General features: G+C 38.4%; 1 protein-coding gene across 4 annotated transcripts in view; it reads left to right on the forward strand.

Moving 5' to 3' along the window:
* The window catches only part of TPX2 (TPX2 microtubule nucleation factor), a 53,609-nt gene that overhangs the window by 10,126 nt on the left and 19,250 nt on the right, over positions 1 to 24,233 (forward strand). For 2 of the 4 annotated variants that reach the window (XM_001499757.7, XM_005604555.4), the window contains exons 3-10: positions 2,430 to 2,606; positions 5,663 to 5,785; positions 11,860 to 11,986; positions 18,308 to 18,433; positions 19,330 to 19,458; positions 21,528 to 21,649; positions 22,616 to 22,767; positions 24,044 to 24,215. In XM_001499757.7, the coding sequence (XP_001499807.2) occupies positions 2,501 to 2,606; positions 5,663 to 5,785; positions 11,860 to 11,986; positions 18,308 to 18,433; positions 19,330 to 19,458; positions 21,528 to 21,649; positions 22,616 to 22,767; positions 24,044 to 24,215 (1,057 nt within the window). In that variant the 5' untranslated portion in view covers positions 2,430 to 2,500. The remainder of the gene's footprint in view (positions 1 to 2,429; positions 2,607 to 5,662; positions 5,786 to 11,859; positions 11,987 to 18,307; positions 18,434 to 19,329; positions 19,459 to 21,527; positions 21,650 to 22,615; positions 22,768 to 24,043; positions 24,216 to 24,233) is intronic. The other 2 variants (XM_014735091.3, XM_070247257.1) reach the window with 1 other exon arrangement.

Here is a 24,233-nt window from a genome sequence, read left to right on the forward strand (position 1 = left end):
CAGGAGCCTCAGTTCTAAATCTAGTTCTGCCTTTATGTAACTGTGTGATATTGGGCAAGTCATTTAATCTCTCTTACCTTCAGCTTCCTCTTCTATGATGGGGATAATAATCGCTGCTTTATAGGATTGTTGAGAGCATTAGAAATAGTATGTATTTAGTACTTTATGGTGCCTGGCATGCATAAGCGTCTTTGGTAACTGTTTTTACTATGATCATTAGTAATATTGTTGTGTGATCTTGGAGGACCCTTTTTGCTTTAATTAATCCTTATCTATAAACTGCAAAAATTAGGTATTATCTGAGATTCCTCCCAATTCCAAAATGTCGTGTTTCTACAAGTACCTCAGCTGGGATTGTAATAAAGGTATCTGTGGAGTGCTGGCTGCACTGAGTCCATAGGAGAGACCACGGCAAGGTGAAGTTCTCTGATGTATAGATTGATGTCACTATGTAAACCAAATATTTGTCAGAACTAATGTTTCTGAGGCACTGAAGTGCCTTCTGAATTACTCCAGTCCACTGAGAGAAGCTAATGAAATGTTGGCCAAACCACTGAGCAGCAATGAGGTTGGGTGTAACTAATCTTATGATTTATCTCAGAGTATAGGTATAGTGGTACAGTACAGAGAAAATGAGCACTGAGGACTGTTAGTGCCCAGAATTGGTGATGGTTTAGGGAACTGGCACACCTCCCTGGTAATTTAAGTGGATATTACTCTTCTTCTGAGGACCCTTTTCACAGTATGTATCAAGAGCTAGCAATTCCATCTTTAAGAATTTAACTTAAGGGAAGAATTATAGATGTGTACGGAAATTGAGCTACAAGGATATTCTCCCAGTAGTATCTTTAAAGTAAAAATATTGGGGGGCTGGCCCCGTGGCTGAGTGGTTAAGTTCCCGTGCTCAGCTGCAGGTGGCCCAGTGTTTTGTTGGTTCGAATCCTGGGTGCGGACATGGCACTGCTCGTCAAGCCACACTAAGGCAGCGTCCCACATGCCACAACTAGAAGGACCCACAACGAAGAATATACAACTATGCACTGGGGGGCTTTGGGGAGAAAAAGGAAAAATAAAATCTTTAAAAAATATATATATATATTGGGAAAAGCCTAAAAATAGGAGATAAGTAAATTATGATACAGCCATCAATTGATGATTTGTCTATATTTATCTACATGGGAAATGCTCACAATATGTGAAGCTGATTCAAAATGTCAATGATCCCATTTAGAAAAAAAAGTTTGTGTGTGTGTATATATACAGAGAGAGAGAGTCTGGAATAGTGTGGCATTGTGGATTACTATTGTTTTTATAAAATTTTTTGTCATCTAATTTTTTTAATGAGCATGTATTTTTATAGTAAAATAAGGGCTTAGAGAAAGGTACTTAATTGAATAAACATGTATGCAAGTGATTACTGGTATCTGCTTCTCTTCCAAGATACAGAATACTTTAAGTACATGTCGTTCCCTGGATGAAGACAAATGGCTCATTGGGTTTCACAGGGAAATTATTTGCCAGTGAGTGTGGCCTCTGGGCTATTTTTCCAGACTACTTCCAGCTATTTTTTTTAACCATACAGGGCTAGAGTGGAGGCTAACTTTAAACCTACACAGGTTTCCACAGGAGAGAGGGGAACTTTGTACCTAGGAGTAGGGATGGACCCATATCTTTGACTTATTTCTTTTACCTAATCATGTTGTGCCTTTTATGTATTTTTTAAAGTCTTTTTCTTCATGCCCAAGAGTAGTATTTTTATGAAAATATTTCTAATGAAAGAAAACCTATCCTTGGCAAAACTGTATTGAGCTCTTAGTATGTGTGAGATATTGTTCTGAGCACCTTGATGGATGAGGTATACACAAGTGAGTAAAATCCATCCTTGTCTTCAGGAACTTACGGACTACTGGGAGAGACATTTACATAGGTAACTAATATAAAATTGGATGGTAAACAAAGCACTATGGCTTTGGAGAGGCAACAATTGTGCGTGATAGGTGGAAATTGGAAAGAGTTTATAGAGAATTGAATTGGATTTTGAATGATGAGTAAGATTTTGGTTGGTAGGTATAAAATTTAATGGTGTGCTTGATAAATTGGATAATTCAGGGCAGAGAGAGAGTAAATTGGATGCAGGGGAGGCTAGAGATGAGAAAATGGTAGATTGAGGGAAAATAACAAATGGAAAACACCTAGCACAGTTGTTGCAGGTACTCATCAAACCTTGCCTCTTTCTAATTCTCGCATATTTACCTCAAGGGGTCTTTAAGTTACCAAAAAAGAAAAGCTGATTTTTGTTTGATTTGAAAAGTAAGGCATATTGTCCACTTGATTTTCAGAATTACGAATGTGATAGTCAAAGCAAAGAAATTGCTAGAGAATCAGTATGTTAATGTGCAGCCAAGTTTCTGAACCGTTTCTTTCCTTAGAAGGTGACCTGTCGAGAAGAGTGACACGGATACTGGGAAAAACCTGCTCTTCTGTGCCGAGGGGGGGCACAATGTCACAAGTTAAAACCTCTTATTCCTATGATGCTCCCATGGACTTCATCAATTTTACATCTTTGGATGATGAGGAAGATACCCAAAACATAGATTCTTGGTTTGGTAAGTATCTGCTTTCTCGGGCCATTTTAAGGGTTAGTGTCTTGCTTTGTTCTGAGGACCTTTAAAAAATAGAAGAGATTGTAAGAGAATAACTGAAATATAAATTCCTTTCTGCACGAAGATACGTTGTCATCTTTGATATGATAGAAATAATTGAAATGCCCAGTATTTGGGGAATGGACTATCAGTACAAATCAATGTTGTTTTGGAGTTAAGAATGACAAATATTTAAGGTTTAGGGTCATATGGGAAAATCCAGATGACACTCCATTGAGTGAAACTCTAGGACTGTCTGTAGTGATGGTAGTCACATAAAAACTTGCTCTATTGTCGTTAGGCATAGAGTGTAATATTACACCTAGGATATTGACAATGATACAATTCACCAATCTTAGATCTCTCTAGTTTCATGTGTACTCGTTTTTGTTTATGTGTATTAATGAAATGAATTGAATGAATTTTATCACCTGTGTAGGTTTGTATATCCACCACCACAGTCAAGATATTGAACAGTTCTAGCATCACAAGGATCCTAATGTTGCCCTTTTGTAACTACACGCACCTCCCTCTTGCTACCCCTCCCCAATACGTTTTTAAATGGAGGGATTATGCTACTCAGAACCCAATCCCCAGACAGAGGTAGGATTGCCTGATGGTTTATGTAATATGGCATAAACCCTGACACCAGGCCAACAATAAATAAGCATATGCCTATGTTGTCATATTACTTTGGAATAATATGTCAGACCAATGATGTATCAGGCAAATAGCTGCTGGAGCCCCTTCATTTTATTCTTTCTTATGTCCTCGTCCTCCTTATCATTATTATTATTATTTTTTTAAGGATTGGCACCTGAGGGGCCAGCCCCGTGGCCGAGTGGTTAAGTTCGTGTGCTCTGCTGCAGCAGCCCAGGGTTTTACCAGTTTGGATCTTGGGCACAGACATGGCACCGCTCATCAAGCCACGCTGAGGCGGCATCCCACATGCCCCAACTAGAAGGATCCACAACTAAAAATATACAACTATGTACCGGGGGGGGCTTTGGGGAGAAAAAGGAAAAATAAAATCTTAAAAAAAATTGGCACCTGAGCTAACATCTGTTGCCAATCTTTTTTTTCCTTTCTTCTCCCTGAGCCCCCCAGTACATAGTTATAGGTCCTTCTAAGTTGTGTTATGTGGGACGCCGCCTTAGCATGGCCTGATGACTGGTGCCATGTACACGCCCAGGATCCAAACTGGTGAGACCCTGGGCCACCAAAGCAGAGTGTGCAAACTTAACCACTTGGCCGAGGGGCCGGCCCCTTATCCTCGTATTAAGAGAAATCAGTATGTGATAGGGGACAAAAATGAGTCCATTGCAACTGCTTTTCACTTATGATGCAGTGTCAATGTGATGTGATGTGACGGCATATGCCATTCTCTTGGAAAAGGACTTTAATGTTATCCAGTGGGGATTCTGAGAGGAGGGGTCTGTTGGCAGTGGTGTAGGAGGAAGTGTGGATGAGAGGACTAGCTGCCGTATAGTGGTCTTCCCCATGCCCTTGCTTCACTGAAACCCTGAGGAAAAGGCTGGATTGTCTGCCTACCTCTTTTTCTAAGTTTTTTAAAACTAAAAGAGGAAATGCAGCAGTCCCCCCTTATCCCTGGGGAATACGTTCCTTGTTGATGGTTTAGATGATGCTCTTACCTTTTCACTTATATATAAACAACAATAACTTCTCTTTGGCCTATCCAAATTGCCAGCATCACTTCTCTTGTGCTTTGGGGCCATTATTAGATAAAAAGGGTTACTTGATGCAAGCACTGTGATACCACGATAGTCGATTTAATAACCAAGGTGGCAAATACAGAGTGGATACAAAGGGATGATTCATGTCCTGGGCAGGACAAAGCAGAACTGTGCAAGATTCATCATGCTATTCAGAACAGCATGCAATTTAAAACTTATGAACTGTTTATTTCTGGAATTTTCCATTTTATTATTTTTGAACTGCGGTTGACTGCAGGTAACTGAAACTGTGGCATGTGAAACCATGGATAAGGGGGGACTATTGTATTAGTATAACAGTACTATTAAATACAATTTGGAAGAAAAAAAATTAAGTCCCACTGTTTTTTCAAAACCACCTTAGTTCTAATATATTACTTTCTAATTTTCTTCCAAATAATCACCTTTTTTTTTCTTTTGAGGAAGATTAGCCCTGAGCTAACTGCTGCTGCCAATCCTTCTCTTTTTGCTGAGGAAGACTAGCCCTGAGCTAACATCCGTGCCCATCTTCCTCCACTTTATATGTGGAATGCCTACCACAGCATGGCTTGCCAAGCAGTGCCATGTCTGCACCCAGGATCCGAACTGGCGAACCCCAGGCCACTGAAGTGGAACGTGTGCACTTAACCGCTGTGCCACTGGGCCAGCCCCTAATCACATCTTTTTACACAGTTGCAATCAGTGTATATGCACAGTGTTATTCCTGGGGCTCACTGCATTCTTGAAGCTTCTATCAGTAGGCTGTTGGTAGAAGAGACATTTCTCTGCTTTGTGCTGACTTTCAGGCACAGCTGACTTTAACCTAAGGTAAAAATCCTTGAGAGAGCCTGGTTCTATTCTGTCCTCACACACCCTCCACTCCCCTCTTACCACCCCAGCTGAGAAAGAACCTCACCTCAAATAGACTATAAGGTGTCCCTTGTAAGTCCTGTAGATCTTGGTGGCTACAGTTTGATTTGAGAGGAACATGATGTATTAGGTGGTGGATAAGGCCAGCTCGCACTTGTATGATCCTGAACGTGTATCAGGCAAAGATAAGGAGCTGTTTACAAAGCAGAGTCTGCACTCCTCCTCTTCTAGAATACATTATTCAGTGTTGCCAATGTTTTAGTGAGAGTTTTTACAGTCTCTATCTCTGATGTATAATGTGTACTCATTTCCTTTGCCAAATGAGTTAGAAGTTAGAAGCCCCGGTAGGGGCTTTAAGGCCGCGTTTTAAGCGCGCGGCCCTGATTTATTTTGCTTCCTTGCTGATTGTTAGATGACAATGCTCTTACCTTTTCACAGAGGAGAAGGCCAATTTGGAGAATAAATTTCCTGGGAAGAACGGGACAAGAGGGCTTTTTCAGGGCAAAACTCCGCTGAGGAAGGCTAATCCTCAGCAAGCTATTGTCACACCTTTGAGACCAGGTAAGAAAGAACATCTTTAAAAAAAGCTCCTTGGCAGAATGATGGAACTAGGAGCCTGCCTGAGGGATCTGAGGAATTACCTGAATGCTGTATCCTTTGGTTTATTATTGGTGAAATGGGCTAATCTATTTCATGGTGAAGGTGCAACTAATGATGTGCTACACTTTTTTTTTGTTAAATTTCTTGAAACTTAAGCTAACATAGAATTTCATTGCCAGAAACATAGCTGTTTTCTTTTCATGACAAGATTTAATGTAACCTAACCTGGGTCTGGCTGGGAAACAAAAGAGCAGGAGAGAAGAATGTACTGCTTGCCATTGTACAAGAATTCTTTGAGTCATGTATCTGATTTTAAAAGATGATGACATTTAAACTGGTGGTTACTAAATCTGCAGGATATTGTCTATTTGGTCAGAACAAAAGAAGCATTGTTTAAGAGGTCATAAATCCTTGAAAATGGTTTTTTCTCGAAATAACAGCTATATTTATATATAATTCATGTATACAATTCACCTAAAGTGTACCTTTCATGTTTTTTTATAGTGTATTCATAGAGTTGTTGTGTAACCACCACTACAATCGATTTAGAGCATTTGAAAATTCCTCTTATGGGTAAATCTGAAATTGACCTCAGTTACACTATTAACTGGAGGAGCCATATCAGGGAAATAGCTGTGTTTTCAGTGGACCTCTCTAGTTTGCAGAGTCTGAGCAGCTGGGCTGACTTTGAAATAATTCATGAGTACAGATGATATCTGTTGGATTCAGGATCTGGACAAAGACCCTGAACTTTTGCATCCATCTTTTTTGTACGAGGGATTAGAGCTGTGTGGCATGTTTTACTTGATGAGCATGGAATGCCTGTGACCTGTGGCCTGAGCACTGTATTCTTGGGTGAATTTCATCAGTTCATTAAGTGTGGCAGATTTTCTGTTGGTTTGATGGTCTTTGTGCTCTTCTTGAATTGAAACGGGGGTTGTAATGTTACGTAGTTTTTCTGGACCACTTTCTTTTTAAGGCTGTTTTGTTAACAGTAGGCCCCAAAGCAAGAGACCTCTGCTAGGCCTATTCTGTGACAAAGACCATGCACACTGCTTATATGCATGCTCCTTAGACTCCTCAGAGTCTTTATGTTCTTAGGGCACATTCCCACCTGTCTATTAGTGCTGTTCAATCTGCCTAGAATACCCTTACTCTAACTGAAAAGTTCCTACTCATCATTCAAGGTCCAGCTCAAATATTCTTTTTTCTCTAATTCCTCTTATTTGTGTTCTTAGAGTGCTCTTCATACCTCTTTTTTTTTTTCTGAGGAAGATGCATCCTGAGCTAACATCTGTTGCTGATCTGCCTCTTGCTTTTTTATGTGAGCTGCCACCACAGCATGGCCAGTGACAGATGAATAGTGTGATTCCATGCCTGGGAACTGAACCCAGCCCACAGAAGTGGAGCATGCTGAACTTAAACCACTAGGCCATAGGGGCTGGCCCTCATACCTCTATTTTAATTTCATTTTCCTACTATGTTGCTAATACAAAGAAATAAAATTAATTTTTATATATTGATCTTTTATCCTGCAACCTTCTTTTCTTCTTCTTCTTTTTTTTCCCTTTGGTGAGGAAGATTGGCCCTGAGCTAGCATCTTATTGTCAATCTTCCTCTTTTTGCTTGAGGAAAATTGTTGCTGACCTAACATCTGTGCCAATCTTCATCTATTTTGTATGTGGGATGCCACCAGAGCATGGCTTGACGAGTGGTGTGTAGGTCTGCGCCTGGGATCTGAACCCACAAACCCCAGGCCGCTGAAGCGGAGGACACAAAGTTAACCCCTATGCCACCAGGCCGGCCCCTATCCTCCAACCTTCTAAACTCATTTATTAGCTTTAGTAGCTTTTTTGTAGATTCCATCAGATTTCTACATAGATGATCCCGTCATCTGCGAATATGCCTTTTATTTCTTTTTCTTGCTTATTGCACTGACTAGAACGTTTAGTAGGATGTTGGATGGGAGTAGAGAGAGTAGACGTGCTTGTTTTATTCCTGATCTTAGGGCAAAAGCATTCAGGCTTCCACCATTAAGTATGGTGTTAACTGTAGTTTTCTCATAGATACCCTTTATCAGGCTGAGAAAGTTCCCTTCTATTCCTGTTTTGCTGATAATTTTTATCAGTAATAGATGCTAGATTTTGTCAAATGCGTTTTCTGCATATATTGAGATGATTTATATGATTCTTTTTCCAGTCTATTAATATGTTGAGTTACACTGATTTTCCAATGTTAAGCCAACCTTGTATTTCTGGGATGAACTCCAATTGGTCATGATGGTGTTTTTCTTTTTATGTATTTTTAGGTTCAGTTTGCTACATTTTTGTTAAGAATTTCTGCCTCTGTTATTCATGAGGGATATCATTCTGTATTTTTCCATTCTTGTGATGCTTTTGTTTGATTTTGATAGAGTAATGCTGGCCTTACTCTATAAATATTCCCTTTTCTTCATTTTTCTGGAAGAGTTTGTGTAGAATTGATATTATATCTTTCTTAAATCCTTGGTAGAATTCACCAGTGGAGACATCTGGGTCTGGAGTTTTCTTTGTAGGAAGGTTTTTGACTACAAATTCACTTTCTTTAACAGATATAGATGATCTGTTTCTTCTGGAGGGAGCTTTTGCTAGCTTTGGTAATTTGTCCATTTCATCTAACTTGTTGAATTTATAGGCAAAACGTGATTTATAATGTTTCCTTATTATCCTTTTAATATTTATAGATTCTGTAGTGGTGTCACTTCTCTCATTCATGATGTTGGTAATTTGTGTTGACTCTTTATTTTCCTAATCAGTCTGGCTAGAGATTTATCAATGTTTATTAATCTCACAGAACTAGCTTTTGGTTTCATTGATTTTTTTTTTTTTCCTGTTTTTCTGTTTCCTGTTTCATTGGTTTCCATTCTGATCTTTGTTATTCCCCTTCTACTTAATTTGCGTCTAATATGCTTTTTTTTTTTTCAGTTTCTCACCGTGGCAACTGAAGTCATTGATTTGAGATCTTTCTTTTTTAATGTGTTTACTGCTATAAATTCCTCCCTAAGTACTGCTTTAGTGGTATCCCACAAATTTGATGTGCTGTGTTTTCATTTTCTTTCTACTCGAAATACTTTTAATTTCCCTTTTGAGATCTTTGATCTCCAGGACTTATTTATCTATTAGTTGCAAGTTACCTATTGTGTTACTTAGAAATGTATTTAATTTCCAAATATTTGGGCAGGGGGTTCCAGAAATCTTTTCTGTTATTGATTTCTTGAGGGATTTAATTCCACTGTGGTCAAAGAACATACCTGTGTGACTTGAATCCTTTTCAATGTATTGAGACTTGTTTTATGGCCCAGAATATGGTCTGATTGGTAAATATTTTGTGTACACTTCAAAAGAATATGTATCCTGCTGTCATTGGGTGGAGAGTTACATAAATGTAATTTGGATCAAGTTGGTTGATTGTGTTGCTCAAGTCTTCTATTTCCTTATTGATCTTATATCTAATTGTTCTATCCATTATTGAAAGTGGGGATATTGAAGTCTTCACTGATTATTGTTGAATTATCTATTTCTCCCTTCAGTTTTTTCCGTTGTTCTTTCATGTATCTGGGACTCTGTTGTTAGGTACATATATGTTTATAATTGTTACATCTTGATGAGTTGAGCAGAACATATTTTTGTAAATGAAGTTTTATTGGAATACAGCCACGCATATTCACTTATATATTATTTATGCCTACTATATTACTGATTTTTCTGTCAACTTATTCCCTCTGTTAGAGAGAGAGGTATTGAAATTTCAGACTATAATTATGGATTTGTCTATTTCTCCTTGTAGTTTGTAATACATGAAGTATTTTGAAGCATTTCTCATTAGATACATAAATATTTAGGTTGTTTTGTCATCTTGAGGAATTGACCTCTTTATCATTTTGAAATGATCTTCTTTATCTCTGATGATATTCTTTGTTCTGAAATCTGCTTTGTCTGATATTAATATGGGCACTCCAGCTTTCTTTTGATTAGTGTTAGCATGATGTGTCTTTATATTTTAAGTGTATTTTTTGTAGGCAGGATATAGTTTGTTCTGGTTTTTTTAGTTTAATATAATTATCTTTGCCTTTTAATTGGGATAAGCGCCTCTATTGTAGCCTTGACATAATATACCATCATTTTTTTATTTCTATGTCTTTTTCTCCCCTCCAGAAAAAAAATTTCTTTAGAGAATGAGCCAAATGATTGTTCTCTGGAATAAATAATACATGAAATGTGTTTTCATGGCCTGACTTTTCTTCTCCTTTATCTGGTTGGAGTTTTCATCTTTTATCAACGCTCAGTTTATAAGCTATACCATCAAATGCTATTTCCTCCATGAAGTCTTTACTTGATTGTTCCTTTTTATTATTCTCTTAGCACTTTTTTCTGTTTCTATTTCATGATGGCCATGGTATCATCAGAATACTTTTTGATAAAATATCTCCTTCCCCTTCCCACCCCTATTACCAGTCCCCTTTCTCAAAGGCTACATCTTTTAACGCTTGCTGTTTTAAGTTGAACTGGTGGTTACACCCATAATGCCTGATAAAATGATTATATGAGAAATATTTACGTTTTTATGATTATGTAAATATTGTTCAATGCCCGGTCAGTTAGTGTGATGCAACTGCATTCCTTCTCAGTTCTGCTTGGTTCTCCTCAGTTCCATTGTCACAGCCCCTGGGCGACATAAAGATGATCCTGCCAGCGAGGTCAGGTAGATTCTCTTTTCTTTAAACTTTGTCAATTACTTAAATTTTTGTCATACTTAGCTTGCTTCATATTGGACAATGATCCTTGGAAATATAACTGCTGTGTTTTTTTGGAGGGCATTATTTTCCTTCATATCTTTGCTGCCTAGTTTCCTGGATCTTATGTCTTCTTACTTATATTCTTTCATTTGTACTTCATTTTGCAGGAGTACATCCTTAGGGAACTTCCTTAGATTAGGTGCAGGAGAAGAGAACTTGGAGTTCTCACATGTTTGAAAATGGCTCTGTTCTGCCTTCGTATACGATTGAAAGTTTGACTTAATATAGAACTGTAGATTAAAAAATTTTTTTCTTGGCTACTTTGAAGGCATTGTTCTTTCATCTTCTATCATTCTGTGTTGCTGATGAGGAGTTCAGCTTATCCTGTTTTCCTTACATCTTAGGTGACTTCTTTTTCTCTATGGAAAATTTCAGAATTTTATCTTTCTTTTTTTGGGGGGGGGGGAAGATTAGTCCTGAGCTAACATCTGAGGCTGATCCTCCTCTTTTTGCTGAGAAAGACTGGCCCTGAGCTCACATCCGTGCCCATCTTCCTCTATTTTATGTGGGGTGCCTGCCACAGCATGGCTTGACAAGCGGTGCATAGGTCCGTACCCAGGATCCGAACCAGCGAACCCCGGGCCGCTGAAGCAGAACATGAGCTCTTAACCACTTGCGCCACTGGGCCAGCCCCAGAATTTCATCTTTTTAAAATGTCGTGAGGAGGGGCCGGCCCGTGGCTGAGTGGTTAAGTTCCCACGCTCCACTTTAGCGGCCCAGGGTTTCACCGGTTCACATCCTGGGCGTGGACATGGCACTGCTCATCAAGCCATGCTGAGGCGGCATCCCACATGCCACAACTAGAAGGACCCACAACTAAAAATATACAACTATGTACCAGAGGCACTTTGGGGAGAAAAAGGAAAAATAAAATCTAAAAAAAATAAATAAATAAAATGTCATGAGGAAATGTTTGGTATTTTTTTTTCTGAGATAGTTTCTTAGGCTGACAAATAGGCAGGGCCCTGGATACTTCATTTCTGCTTCAACCAAAGTAGATTTTATAAATTGGTCTTTTGTGTAAGATTCCACTGGAACTAAAGGTTCCACTGCTTAGGATGGCTATATATACAGACATACACACATAGATAAAATTGTTAACCTAGAATTCTCTATTAAGTCACATATATATAGATGTGTCTCTCATCTCCAACTTATTTCCTTGGGATTTGAGTGCTGACTAGTTTTTGCTGTCCTACAGTTGACAACACTTACTACAAAGAGGCAGAAAAAGAAAATCTGGTGGAACAGTCGATTCCATCAAATGCTTGTTCTTCCCTGGAAGTCGAGGGAGCTACATCAAAAAATATTCCAGCCCAGCCTCAGAGGTAAGATTGTTTTGGGGCTCAAAAGTGGTGGTTATATAAATAATGTTCAAACTGAACAGAGCACCTACTTTGTCTCATCTTTTGTAGACTCTTTATGTCACCTTATTTAATCTTCATAACATGTGTGAGTTGTAGGTTATATGCTTAATTTACAGACAAGGGCTCAGGGGTACTAAGTTGCTTGCCCAAGCCAAGTCTATTTTAGAGCCAGGATTCAAACTGATCAGCTTGGTTCCAAAGCCCTTGCTGTTTGCACCATCAACATGGGTTGTAATTTTACATTTATTCATGTGGATTTTGACAGATTTTTTTCCCCTGTTTATAGGTTGTCGGTAAACTTTATAAGGGCAAGTGTCATATATCCCTAGTGCCTAACAGTGTCCTGCAGGAGCAGAAGCTGAATAAATACTTGATGAATGAACAAATGGAAAGATGTGTGGGTTAAGCTGCAATCTTGGCACTAGCGATCTCAGAACATCTCATGTCTTTGTTGCATTTTGCATCAGTATCCTCTTTTTGATAATAAAAACACAGTGTTTGAGAGCTGTCAATCTTAATATTAGTTGCCTTCACAAGGCACTAATCAAAAGCTTATCTATTCAAATTAGGTTTTTTAAAACTTCTGCCGTCTAATAATTCCCACCACCATCATGTTTAAATTGCAGGACAGTTTATTGCTTTACACTTTAGTGTCACCTAGAATATCCTCAAGGAAGAGGAATGGCAGAGTATTTATTATTGCTCAGAAGTGATGAAGTTATCCTTTGCAAAGGCTCATGCTGCCACAAGGATATCAACTTTTGAGGATGGTATTATGCAAGCTTTTTCTAATCTTTTCTGGTAAAGAAGCTCATTTTAATCAAAGAATTTATGAAATTTCAACCAGCTAGGTATACATCACAGGAATCTTAAGAGATTGCTATTGGTTGATTCTATGATTTCTGTTCCATGTTTAGAGTTTGAAGTGAGACCTATGGAAAAGCGAATCAGTATCCTACAGATTCCTTCAGAATACAAAAAAGTGTTAGTGTCTTGGCATCTCCATTTTATATATGTATAAAATTGTCCCTCATCCTAACCGAATTCTGGAATGCTTTTTGGAAATGATGGTATGGCAGGAAACCAGGTGCTCTGAGAGTCAGAAGGCCTGAATGGTTTTTTTCTTAATTATTTTTTTTGTTGAGGAAGATTAGCTCTGAGCTAACATCTGTGCCAATCTTCCTCTACTTCATATGTGGGTCACCACCACAGCGTGGCTGACAAGTGGTGTAGGTCTGTGCCTGGGATCCTAACCCATGAACCTGGGCTGCCGAAGCAGAATGCACCAAACTTGACCAGTACACCACTTAACCAGCCACAGTGAGTGGTTTTTTGTTTTGTTTTGAAGGCAGGTACATCTACCACTCAAAAACTTCAGTTTACTGAGAATAATCATATTTCTCAGGCTTACTATAAGAAAGATCCAAATAAGATGATATGTGACAGTACTTTTTAAATGATACTGCATTATGGGAATGCGTAATAAGAGGTAAAAAACATTAGTGCCACTTGTCTCAGATCTGATATTTATCTTAGTCCAAAGATACGTAATCTAGAAAGGAACAGCGGATGGACTAGGAAGTGTAGATAATCATACAAATTCCCTACTGTTCTATTTTCACATAGTTTCCATGGGTAGGCTAAAAGATGGCCAAAACTTGTTTGACACAGAATAGTTAAGCATTAACAAGGCTGTAGTCTGTAGTAATAATTTTTCCATGGAGGTGTTGCTTTAATACAAATACATGTTTTAGTTTTTGGAATCTCATCCCTTAGCCATTTCTCCCTAAAGACACCAAGTAATTCTCTTGACTTTATAACTTCATTGTATGTTGAATTTAAGTAATGGTCCAAAATGGTCATGTCTTCATATGCTTTGCCTTCTTTCTAATTTTTATGATTCCCAGTCTGCTTTTTAAAATTAACTAATTTTATTGGGGTATAATTTGCATATAGTAAAATGTACAGATCTTGTGTACAGTCTGATTAGTTTTGACAAATGTATACCACCATGCACCCATAACAATCAAAATATACAGAACATTTCCATCACCTCAGAAATTTCCCTCATCCCTACCCTTTTACAGTCAATCCTTACAGCTCTTTCTGCCTTCTCACTCTCCCACCCAGAGGCAACCACTGTTCTGATTTCTGTCACGATAGATTAACTTTGCCTGTTCTAGGTATTTTTATAAATGGAATTATATAGTATGTACTCTTTTATATTTGACTTCTTTTACTTGGCGTGTGCTTTTGAGATTCATCCATATCTCATCGCATGTGTTAGTATTTTATTTCTTTTTGTTGCTGATAATAAATTCTATTGAATGGATATACCACAGTATATTTAATCCATTCACTGGTTGATGGACATTTGAGTTGTTTCCAGTTTGGGGCTATTATGAATAAAGCTGCTATGAGTAGTTGCTTATACGTCTTTGGGAGGACATGTGTTTCTCTTGGGTAAATACCTAGGAATGGAATTGCTGGGCCGTACTGTAAAGTTTATGTTTATAAGAAACAGCCAGAATGTTTTCCAAAGTGACTGTACCATTATACATTCCCAGTAGCAATATAAGAGTTTGTTGCTCCATATCCTTACCAACACTCGGTATTACCAGTCTTTCTAATGATATTTCATTGTGTTTTTCATTTGCATTTTTCTGATGACTGATGATATCAGTCATATTTTCATGTGATTATTGGCCATTCATATATCTGCCGTTTTTTCATTCTGGCTTCCTGAAGTCTCCCCTGTGCCTGTGAAGTTTCGTGGTCAGCCAAGATTTTGAGTAGAGTTTATACTCAGGTTTAAGTGTTCATTCTCTCTGTGGTTCTCTTGCTTGTGGAGTTTTGCCTCTAAATTTCCAGGTATTTTGCCAGCCCTGATGTTTGTCTTCTGACATCTCAAGCTAGTAGACTTTAGCTTTGTGCCATCCTACTGTATACACATTGGGGACTCACTTAATAAAAAAAGCAGCAAACTCACTAGTCTTCCTAGTGCAGTAATGTCTCTCTCTCTCTCTCTCTTTTTTTTTCTGTGAGGAAGATTGGCCCTGAGCTAAGATCTGTTACCAATCCTCCTCTTTTTGCTTGGGGAAGATTGTCACTGAGCTAACATCTGTGCCAGTCTTCCTCTATTTTATGTGGGATGCTGCCACGGCATGACTTGGTAAGTGGTGCTAGGTCTGCACCAGGGATCTGAACCTGTGAACCCTGGGCCACCAAAGCAGAGCGTGAACTTAACCACTATGCTACTGGGCCAGTCCTGCAGTAATATCTTTTAAGGATGGATAGCTCACGAGATTCTGCTTGCTTTTTCGTTGCGCCCCCTAGGTCTCTCTTAAACATGCATAGTTTAGCAGTCAAGCAAGAATTTGTGGAGTTTTTGTTCAGATTTTGGGTGACACCTTTTCTGTGCATCTTTCACTTCCAGAATTTTCCACCTAGATTTCCAGCTGCTGTCCTAGCCTTGATTCTATCTTCTGTTATCCATAGCAAGTGAGACTGAAGTTTTCTGCTGCTGGAGCTGCCACATTTGGGGAACACCTTCAGGCAAAAAAGCTACTAACTCATAATTCTTATCATTTGCAGTTGCTGTTTTTCATGGATTCACGTTCTTCTGCTTTCTGCCTGCTTTTGGTTACTTTTTCCAGTCCCTTCAAATAGTCATTTTTTTCTATTTTGTATGCATTTTGTAGTAAAATGCAGGTAGATTTGCCTGATGAATTCACTCTTCATTACTCCATATTTTTTTTATGACTACTTTCTTTTGGGGATTAATATGAAAATATTTGCAATTAAAAGATATGAAATTTGGGATTTGCTTCAAAATCTAGGGGAATGATAAAGGGAAAATTGATACATGATTGGCTATGAGTTGATAATTTTTGAAGCTGAATGATGAGTACCTGGCAGCTTATTATATTATTCTCTTCGTTTTTTAATATGTTTGAAATTCTCCATAATAAAGATTTGAAAATTAGGTACTCTATGCAATAGCATAAAAATTTGAAAATCAAATAATCTCTTATAGTGTTTAGGACTTCTATACAGGAAGTGTGAGAAATTAAACAAAATCTAAATAAATGGCAGGATATACCATATTCATGGATTGGGAGACTCAATAGTGTAAAGATGTCAATTCTTCCTAACTGATCTGGAGATTCAGTGCAATACCCATAAAAATCCCAATGGTTTTCATTTTGGACATTGATAAGTTGATGCCAAAATTTATGCAGAAATGCAAAAGTCCAAGAATAACCAAGATACTTTTCAAGTGTCTATTAGATATCAAGGCATTTTATAAAGCTACAGAAATTAAAGCTTTGTGTATTACTTAAGGATCAATGACAGTAGTGGAATCAAAGAGTAACTCACTCTCCAGTATATGGAGATATATGACAAAGGTGGTACTACAGACCTATGGGGAAAGAATGTCGTCCCCCCCCGCCCCGCACTCCCCACCCTTCAAAAAATAATGCTTGGACAATGGATATCTAAATAGAACAAAATGAAGCTTGGCCCCTACCTCACTCCATAGAAAAGAGTTCTAGAGGGATTGTAGATCTAAATATGAAAGCTAAAACTCGTATAAGGAAGGGGCCGGCTCCGTGCCTAAGTTCGCGCGCTCCGCTGCGGCGGCCCAGGGTTTGGATCCTGGATGCGGACATGGCACCGCTCGTCAGACCACGTTGAGGCGGTGTCCCACATCGCACAACTAGAAGGACCTGCAACTAAGATAGACAACTATGTACCGGCGGCGGGGGGGTTGGGAGGGGGTGCGGGTTGGGAAATAAAGCAGGGGGAAAAAAAGAAAAAACTCGTATAAGGAAGTATAGGAAAATATATCTTCATGACCTTGGAATAAGGAAAGATTTCTTAAATTGGATACACACAGCAAAGCCCTGGCCATAATGGGGATGGAGTTTGATGTATTTGAGCACATTTATCTAATCAAATGATACCATAAAGAGAGTAAAAATCCTACCCCCACAGTGGGAGAAATATTTGTAACACATAAAATCTACAAAGGGTTCATATTCGTAGTACATAAAGAATTCTTACTGATCAATTAGAAAAGGATTGACAACTCAGTAGAAAACAAGCAAGAGACTTGAACTAGCACTTTATGAAAGAGGATAACCAAGTGACCAATAAACATGAAAAGTTGCTCAGTCTTACTGGTAATCAGGGAAAAGCAAATTAAAACCACAATGAGGTTCTACTACATACCAACTAATATGGCTAAAATTAAATCATCTGACAATACCAAATGTTCAGGAGGATGTAGAACAAAGCAGACTCTTATAATCTTGCCAGTGTAAGCATAAAGTGGTATAAGCACTTTGGAGACAACTTCAGTTGACATAACCAATGTCCTGTGACCTAGCAATCTTATGACTTAACATACCCAACAGCAACATGTGCACTGAGAGACATACAGAATCAACAGTAGACTGGGTAAATAGCAGTACATTCCTACAATAAATGTTAGACAGCATTGACAATCAGTGAATTAAAGCTACAAGAATCAACGTGGTTGAACCTCACAAACCTAATGTTGAGTGAAATAAACCAGACAGAAAAAAATACTTGTAGTAGTCTGATTTGTTATATAAAGTTTTCTGTTTGTTTTTTGTTTTCTGTCCAAATGAATATACTGTGTTTATGGAATGCATGTTTATATAGTAAAATGATAAAGAAAAAGTAATGATTACCATAAAACAAGTCAAGATAGCAGCTACTTCCAGTGTTCTGTTTCTTAGCCTAGGAGGTGATTTCATGAGTCTTCACTTTGTAATCATTTAACTTAATTGTTGTTTTGTTTACTTTTTGGTATGTGTTACAGTTTAACATGGAAAGGGAGGGTGTGGCTAAAAGAAAAAGGAGAAAATAAATATCTTAGTCAATTTCCAGGAGATCTGATATCTAATTTCAAGCCTGACAGCATTTAGCTATGTAACATCTTTTCTTACTTTTACCTATAAAAGGAGGGAGTTGTACTAGGTGATTGCCAGTGCCTTTAAAGAAAAAAAAAATCAGCTTTATTGAGGTCTAATTGTAAACACCAAAATGCATTTAAGTACCAATATTTTATGATGAAATTTCAAAAACTATCAGTAAGACAAGGAGAAATTAGATTTTTAGAGTGGAAAGGATCCCACTAAACTTTGTATAGCCCTTTGCAGTTTGACAGACTTTCACATTTCTGAGGAACCTTTATGTACCTGTAATAGATGTATTCATTTCACACAAATTTTGTCAATTCCTCTACCACAGAAGATCTGTTAGACTCTCTGCTCAGAAGGATTTGGAACAGAAAGAAAAACACCATGTAAAAATGAAAGCCAAGAGATGTGCTACTCCTGTGATCAATGAGATTCTACCCTCCAAAAAAATGAAAGTGTAAGTAGCCACAGCTTCTGTCACTTGTCAGTTGTTGGCTCCTGTAGTTAATAGCAAGCAGAATACACGGTGCTTGTTCTTATGCTTATCAGTTAGGACTGTATTTTACTGTAAGTAATAGCCTATTCAGCTAGAATGTTTTAAAGAATAGTGATTTATTTGCTTCACAGAAGTTGGTTTGCTGTTGGCTTTCGTTCAGTGACTAAAAATTGCCAGGGCAGCATCTCTGTGATTCTTAGCTTTTTTTTCATACTTGTTGCTCAAGATGGCTGCTCTATGTTTCTTAGCTTCTTCCTTGTGCTTATTGCCTCATTCTCACATGATAGCTGCTATATCTCTAGCTATCACATCCCCGTTCAAGAGAAGAAGAAGGAGACTATGGCAAAAGAAGAGGGACAGCACTCATGTCACAAAAGTGAAATATTTTCCAGAAACCCTTGTTACATATGTGTTGCCCAACTGTGTCACTTGGATACCCTCTAGTTGCAGTAGAGGCTGTTGAAGCAAGTACAATACTTTTGCCTTTGTACGTTGCCACCCCTAACAAAATTGGAGTTCTATTAGTAAGAAAGAAAGTGGAATAGATATTGGGAAGGCACCTAGCTGTCTGCCGTTTGTGTATTTGATGATGAGCGGTTGGAATCCCTCCCTACCCTCCTGAACCATCAGCAGACAACTCTTACTTGGCTTCTGTTGGTGTTCTCAAAGTTTACCTGTGGTAACCGTTGGTATGTGTGATCTGATGATACTCTTGGAAGAATCTTGCAGTTGAAGCATGCTTCTTGTCCTAAGGAATGAGAAAATTTAAGCCATATGTGGTAGATTTGGGGAGGAGGGTAGAGCTGGGCGTGCTTTAGGGAATTGAGGGGATATTTTTTTGTCCTTTTGAACAAAAGTTCTAGCAATAAAAAGAAGCCAGAGGAAGAGGAAGAAGGCAATGCTCATCAAGATACTTCTGAAAAGAATGAGTCTTCCCCAGAGAAGGTCAAGAGCAGACATACTGTGTCTTGTATACCACCTGTAAGGTATGCTTCTTTCCTGAATTTAACTTGAGAGTCGATAGAGTAAAATGACAAATGGGTACATCTGCAGTCTGTTTTGGTGCACGTGGAGCTTGTACCTAAGCTTTGGGAAACTCTTAAAACTGTAACCATGGTGAGGTGAATTGTTTCATGTCCTGGTGAGTACTCAAGTCTTAAACATTGAGAAAAAGATACTATTAAAGCAAATTAAAAGAAATATAAAAGGAAAAAGTTAGTGAAGGTTCTTACTACCAAATTGAACAGTTTTTATTTTGCCAAGCTCCCTTCTCGTCTTTACTCAAGTAAGATACATATTTTCACAATCATGTATAAACAACCTTTGAATTCTACTTTATTCACTTGCTATATTTTCTTTTTTTCTGTACTGCTACAAAATCTTCACATTTATCCTTTTTTGATAGATTGTTAATATTCTATCAAATTGTATTTAACCCATTTCCTGTTGAAAATGCAGTTTCCAATTTTTCACTATTATAAGTAATCAGTGAATATCTTTATACAGAGCCTTTTCTTTGAGTTTCCTTTTTTAGTCTCCTCAAGATAAGGGACGAGAAATTCCTTTATCAAAGGGTGAGACTAGTTTTATGGCTATTGATATTTATTGCCAATTTTATTTCTGAAATGAATGTATGAATTTACAGTGCCGTCAGCTTTTTTTTTTTAAATTTTTATTTATTTATCTTTTGAGGAAGATTAGCCCTGAGCTAACATCTGCTGCCAATCCTCCTCTTTTCGCTGAGGAAGACTGGCCCCGAGCTAACATCTGTGCCCATCTTCTTTCACTTTATATGTGGGACGCCTGCCGCAGCATGGCTTGCCAAGTGGTGCCATGTCCACACTCTGGATCTGAAACCGATGAACTCTGGGCCGCCAAAGCGGAATGTGCGCACTTAACCGCTGCAGCACCGGTCTGGCCCCAGTGCCGTCAGCTTTGAATGAATATTTTATTTTCTTGTCTCATGTGCTTTGGATTTTTTTTGCTTTCAAAATTATTTCAGGGCCAGCCTGGTGGCGTAGCAGTTAAGTGCGCACGTTCCACTTCTCAGCGGCCTGGGGTTCGCTGGTTCGGATCCTGGGTGCAGACATGGCACCGCTTGGCAAAAGCCATGCTGTGGTAGGTGTCCCACGTGTAAAGTAGAGGAAGATGGGCATGAATGTTAGCTCAGGGCCAGTCTTCTTCAGCAAAAAGAGGAGGATTGGCAGTAGTTAGCTCAGGGCTAATCTTCCTAAAAAAAAAAAAAATTTCAAGTTTACTTGATATAATGTTGATGGCATCAAATTATTTTGATTTTTATCTGTTTGATTGCTAACAAGATTATTCTACTGAAGATTATATTACTGTTATTATAAAGATCTTTTCCATATTTCTGCTTGGGTGAATAGTCTGTTTCCTTTTCTATTTATTTATAAGTGGTCTTAGTGATGTTGTCATTACTAAGAATGGCTACTCTCAATTGAACTTTTACTGTGTCAAGTACCTCAGAAATATTACCTAATTTAAGAGTCACAAATATTCTGTGAAGGTGTTTATATTCCTCATTTTACAGTGAAGAAAACTGAGGCTCAGAGAGGTTAAATAGTTTTCTCAAGATGACATAGGCAGAAAATGAAATGACAGGGTTGCGATTTGAACTCTAGTTGGCTTTATTCCTAAGTCCTTTGTATCACAGTATATATTTTATGTACATTAACCTTTTGTCATATTTGTTGCTTATTTTCCCCATCCTACTGCTATTTTAATTTTAGTTTTTCTTCTGGCATAAAAGCTAATCATTTTATAGTCAAATTTGTGGCTCTTTTGTAATACCTTGTGTAGTCTATTTTAGCTAATTTTTCTTAAATTTTTTCAATATTTTAGTACAAGTTGTGCGTGGTTTTTTTTCATAGTGTTATCAAATTTGGTATTGATTTATTAGATATTACTTTTTGTTTTTGATGGTTATTTTGTCACAGGTTAAAAATCTAATCTAGATAATGCCTTTAGATTATTTTGAATCATTGAGACTCTTTCTCCTTTCCTCTCTTATCTCCTTTATTGATTTGCCCTTTAGGCGGAAGCTTCTAAAAAGTACTGAGGAGCAAGAGTTGGAGAAGAGAATGAAAATGCAGCAGGAGGTGATGGAGATGCGGAAAAAGAACGAAGAATTCAAGAAACTTGCTCTTGCAGGAGCAGGTCAGCTTGGCTCTGGTTGAGTCTGATTTATGAGGGGTGCTTCTGGTAACCTTGGTGTATGGATTTTTGAAGTCTCTAAAGCAAAAAACGGCTGTCTTGTCTGGTAGTCTGCATAAAAAGATGTGTTTCTTTAGAAGGCTGGACATGGGTACCATTTATATCCCAATTATCATTCCCTAGAATGTTTTACATACATTAGCCCTTTCTTACAGCATGCTGTTTCTCTCCGTCTCTATCTATAGAAGTCACATCCATCTTTTGAGGCCTTTTTCCATGAGGACTTCCTCATTTCTTCAAGTAGAATTAATTCCTTCTTTCTTTTTCCTCCCAATTCTTTTTGTTTGTATTAGAAAAAGAAGGGACTAGGATTGAGACAGAAGTAAAGCAATTGAGCAGGCCAGTTTTTTGTTGTTGTTTTCCCATTTTATCCTAAGCAGAGGAACAGAAAGCTGAGCAAGTCCAGTTGTAGCTGGAGGAAAAGTGTGACTGAGGGAGCAGAAGGTCAGAGTTCTGCTTTGCTCTGGCCTAGAGTTAATGGTGGAGTCAAAGCTCTAAAGTCCTGCTTACTGGGGTGAAGAAGCACTTCTGGTGTTTGCAGGGTGTCCCTCTTAGAGATGCTTAGTTAAGTGTGCTTTTAGAGTCAATTGATGCCTTTTCCTATCAAAAGTATTCCAATTACTCTGTGTCTCCAGAGCTGTGACCACATTTGGGAAATGGGCTTCTTCTCCCCCTGCTGCCTCTTTATGGTTTGTGTCTGACTGAAGGGCCGCAAACCCAGTAGTACTCAATGAATAAAGCACACGTATTCGTGTCCCTGAGGACTGTTTCAAGTTTTGCGTTATATGTAAAGAGTGAACAAAGTTAGATCCATGGTAATAGAAATACCAAAAGGACTGAATAAAAGAGGATTTACTGATTTCTCTGTTCTTAGTGTCACGTGTGTGTTTTACTCTGCTCCTCACTCAGGGCAACCTGTGAAGAAATCAGTGAGCCAGGTAACCAAATCGGTTGACTTCCACTTCCGCACAGATGAGCGAATCAAACAACATCCTAAGAACCAGGAGGAGTATAAGGAAGTGAACTTTACATCTGAACTGCGAAAGCATCCTCCATCTCCTGTAAGTTGATGGACTAAATGAATATTCTTGTCACTAATTCAGTGAGGATTTCAGGTGGAGTATTTGTGGTCACTACTTACAGTAATACAATCAAGAGAAGCATATGTTTTTGAGTTAAGATAGATCTAAATCCTCTGTTAGCTTTGTGACCTTGGACAAATCACTCTATCTCTCTGAGAAGCATCTTACCAACTTGCTGTGAAAACGGAATTGAGAATGTACATAAAACGCATAGAATTATGTGTGGCAAATTGTAGGTATAGGCTCGTTACAGCTTGTGCTGTTACAAAATTCTTGAAAAACATCTGTGTCTGCAAAGTGGTGTACAAAATATAACAGAGTTTATGGGAAAAATGAGGTTGGGGCGGACCGCTTAAATCCTGTGCAGTTGTGTTACCAGAGCACTAACAAGGACAGTGACAGTCCTAAATAAAAATCCAATACTGAGAATTCTCCGTGTGTTTGCAGTCAGCAGCGTTGTTTGTTGAAGTCAGTCCTTTGCAGTCTTAAACCGTGGGGTTGTGTTTCTTCCCTTGTGACATAGGTCCTTGAAGAGTTTGTTTCCAATCAGAGACCCGTTTTGTAAAAACTAACGATCCAAAGAATAGGCTTCTTCATCAGTCAGTTTTAGGGAGGGTGTGTGGAGAGATCTGACAGCTACCTTACCTGCTCCAGACCTGGAAGCCCAGTCAGTTTTTTTTAAAGGGATTTGGGGTGGGATACCTTTGCAGCTTTTTTCCCTTCTAATTCTAAGAATACTTCCTCTTTTTTTTTTTTTTTTAGATTTTATTTTTCCTTTTTTTCCCAAAGCACCCCGGTACATAATTGTGTATTTTTAGTTATGGATTCTTCTAGTTGTGGCATGTGGGATGCCGCCTCAACATGGCTTGATGAACGGTGCCATGTCCGCGCCCAGGATCCGAACTGGTGAAGCCCTGGGCTGCGAAGTGGAGTGCGTGAATTTAACCACTCGACCGGCGGGCCAGCCCCAGAATACTTGCTCTTGATTCTTCAAAACATTAACTTGCTTGGGAAAAATCACCTTATGTACTATTGCAGAACAGATAATTTGTTAAGTGCTAGATTCTTTCCCCCGCTTTTTAAAAGATGGGAATAGACTAGTTATAACTCTTGCTCAAGAACTGGCAAACTTAAGAATAATAATCTTGGCTTTATGTGGACCCTTTTTTTTAATCCTCTGTGCTGAATATGTGGCTTGTGGTAGCTCTGAGCTCTTCTGTAACACTTCATTTTGGGAAAAACTCTTTCTTTACAGGCCCGAGTGATTAGGGGATGCACCATTATCAAGCCTTTCAACCTGTCCCAAGGAAAGAAAAGAACATTTGATGAAACAGCTTCTACGTATGTGCCCCTTGCACAGCAGGTCGAAGCCTTCCATAAACGAACCCCTAACAGATACCATTTGAGGAGCAAGAAGGATGAAATAGGCAAGTTTCTTACCAATA

The sequence above is a fragment of the Equus caballus genome, chromosome 22, assembly GCF_041296265.1.
Source record: "Equus caballus isolate H_3958 breed thoroughbred chromosome 22, TB-T2T, whole genome shotgun sequence".
In the NCBI taxonomy this organism is placed as follows: domain Eukaryota; kingdom Metazoa; phylum Chordata; class Mammalia; order Perissodactyla; family Equidae; genus Equus; species Equus caballus.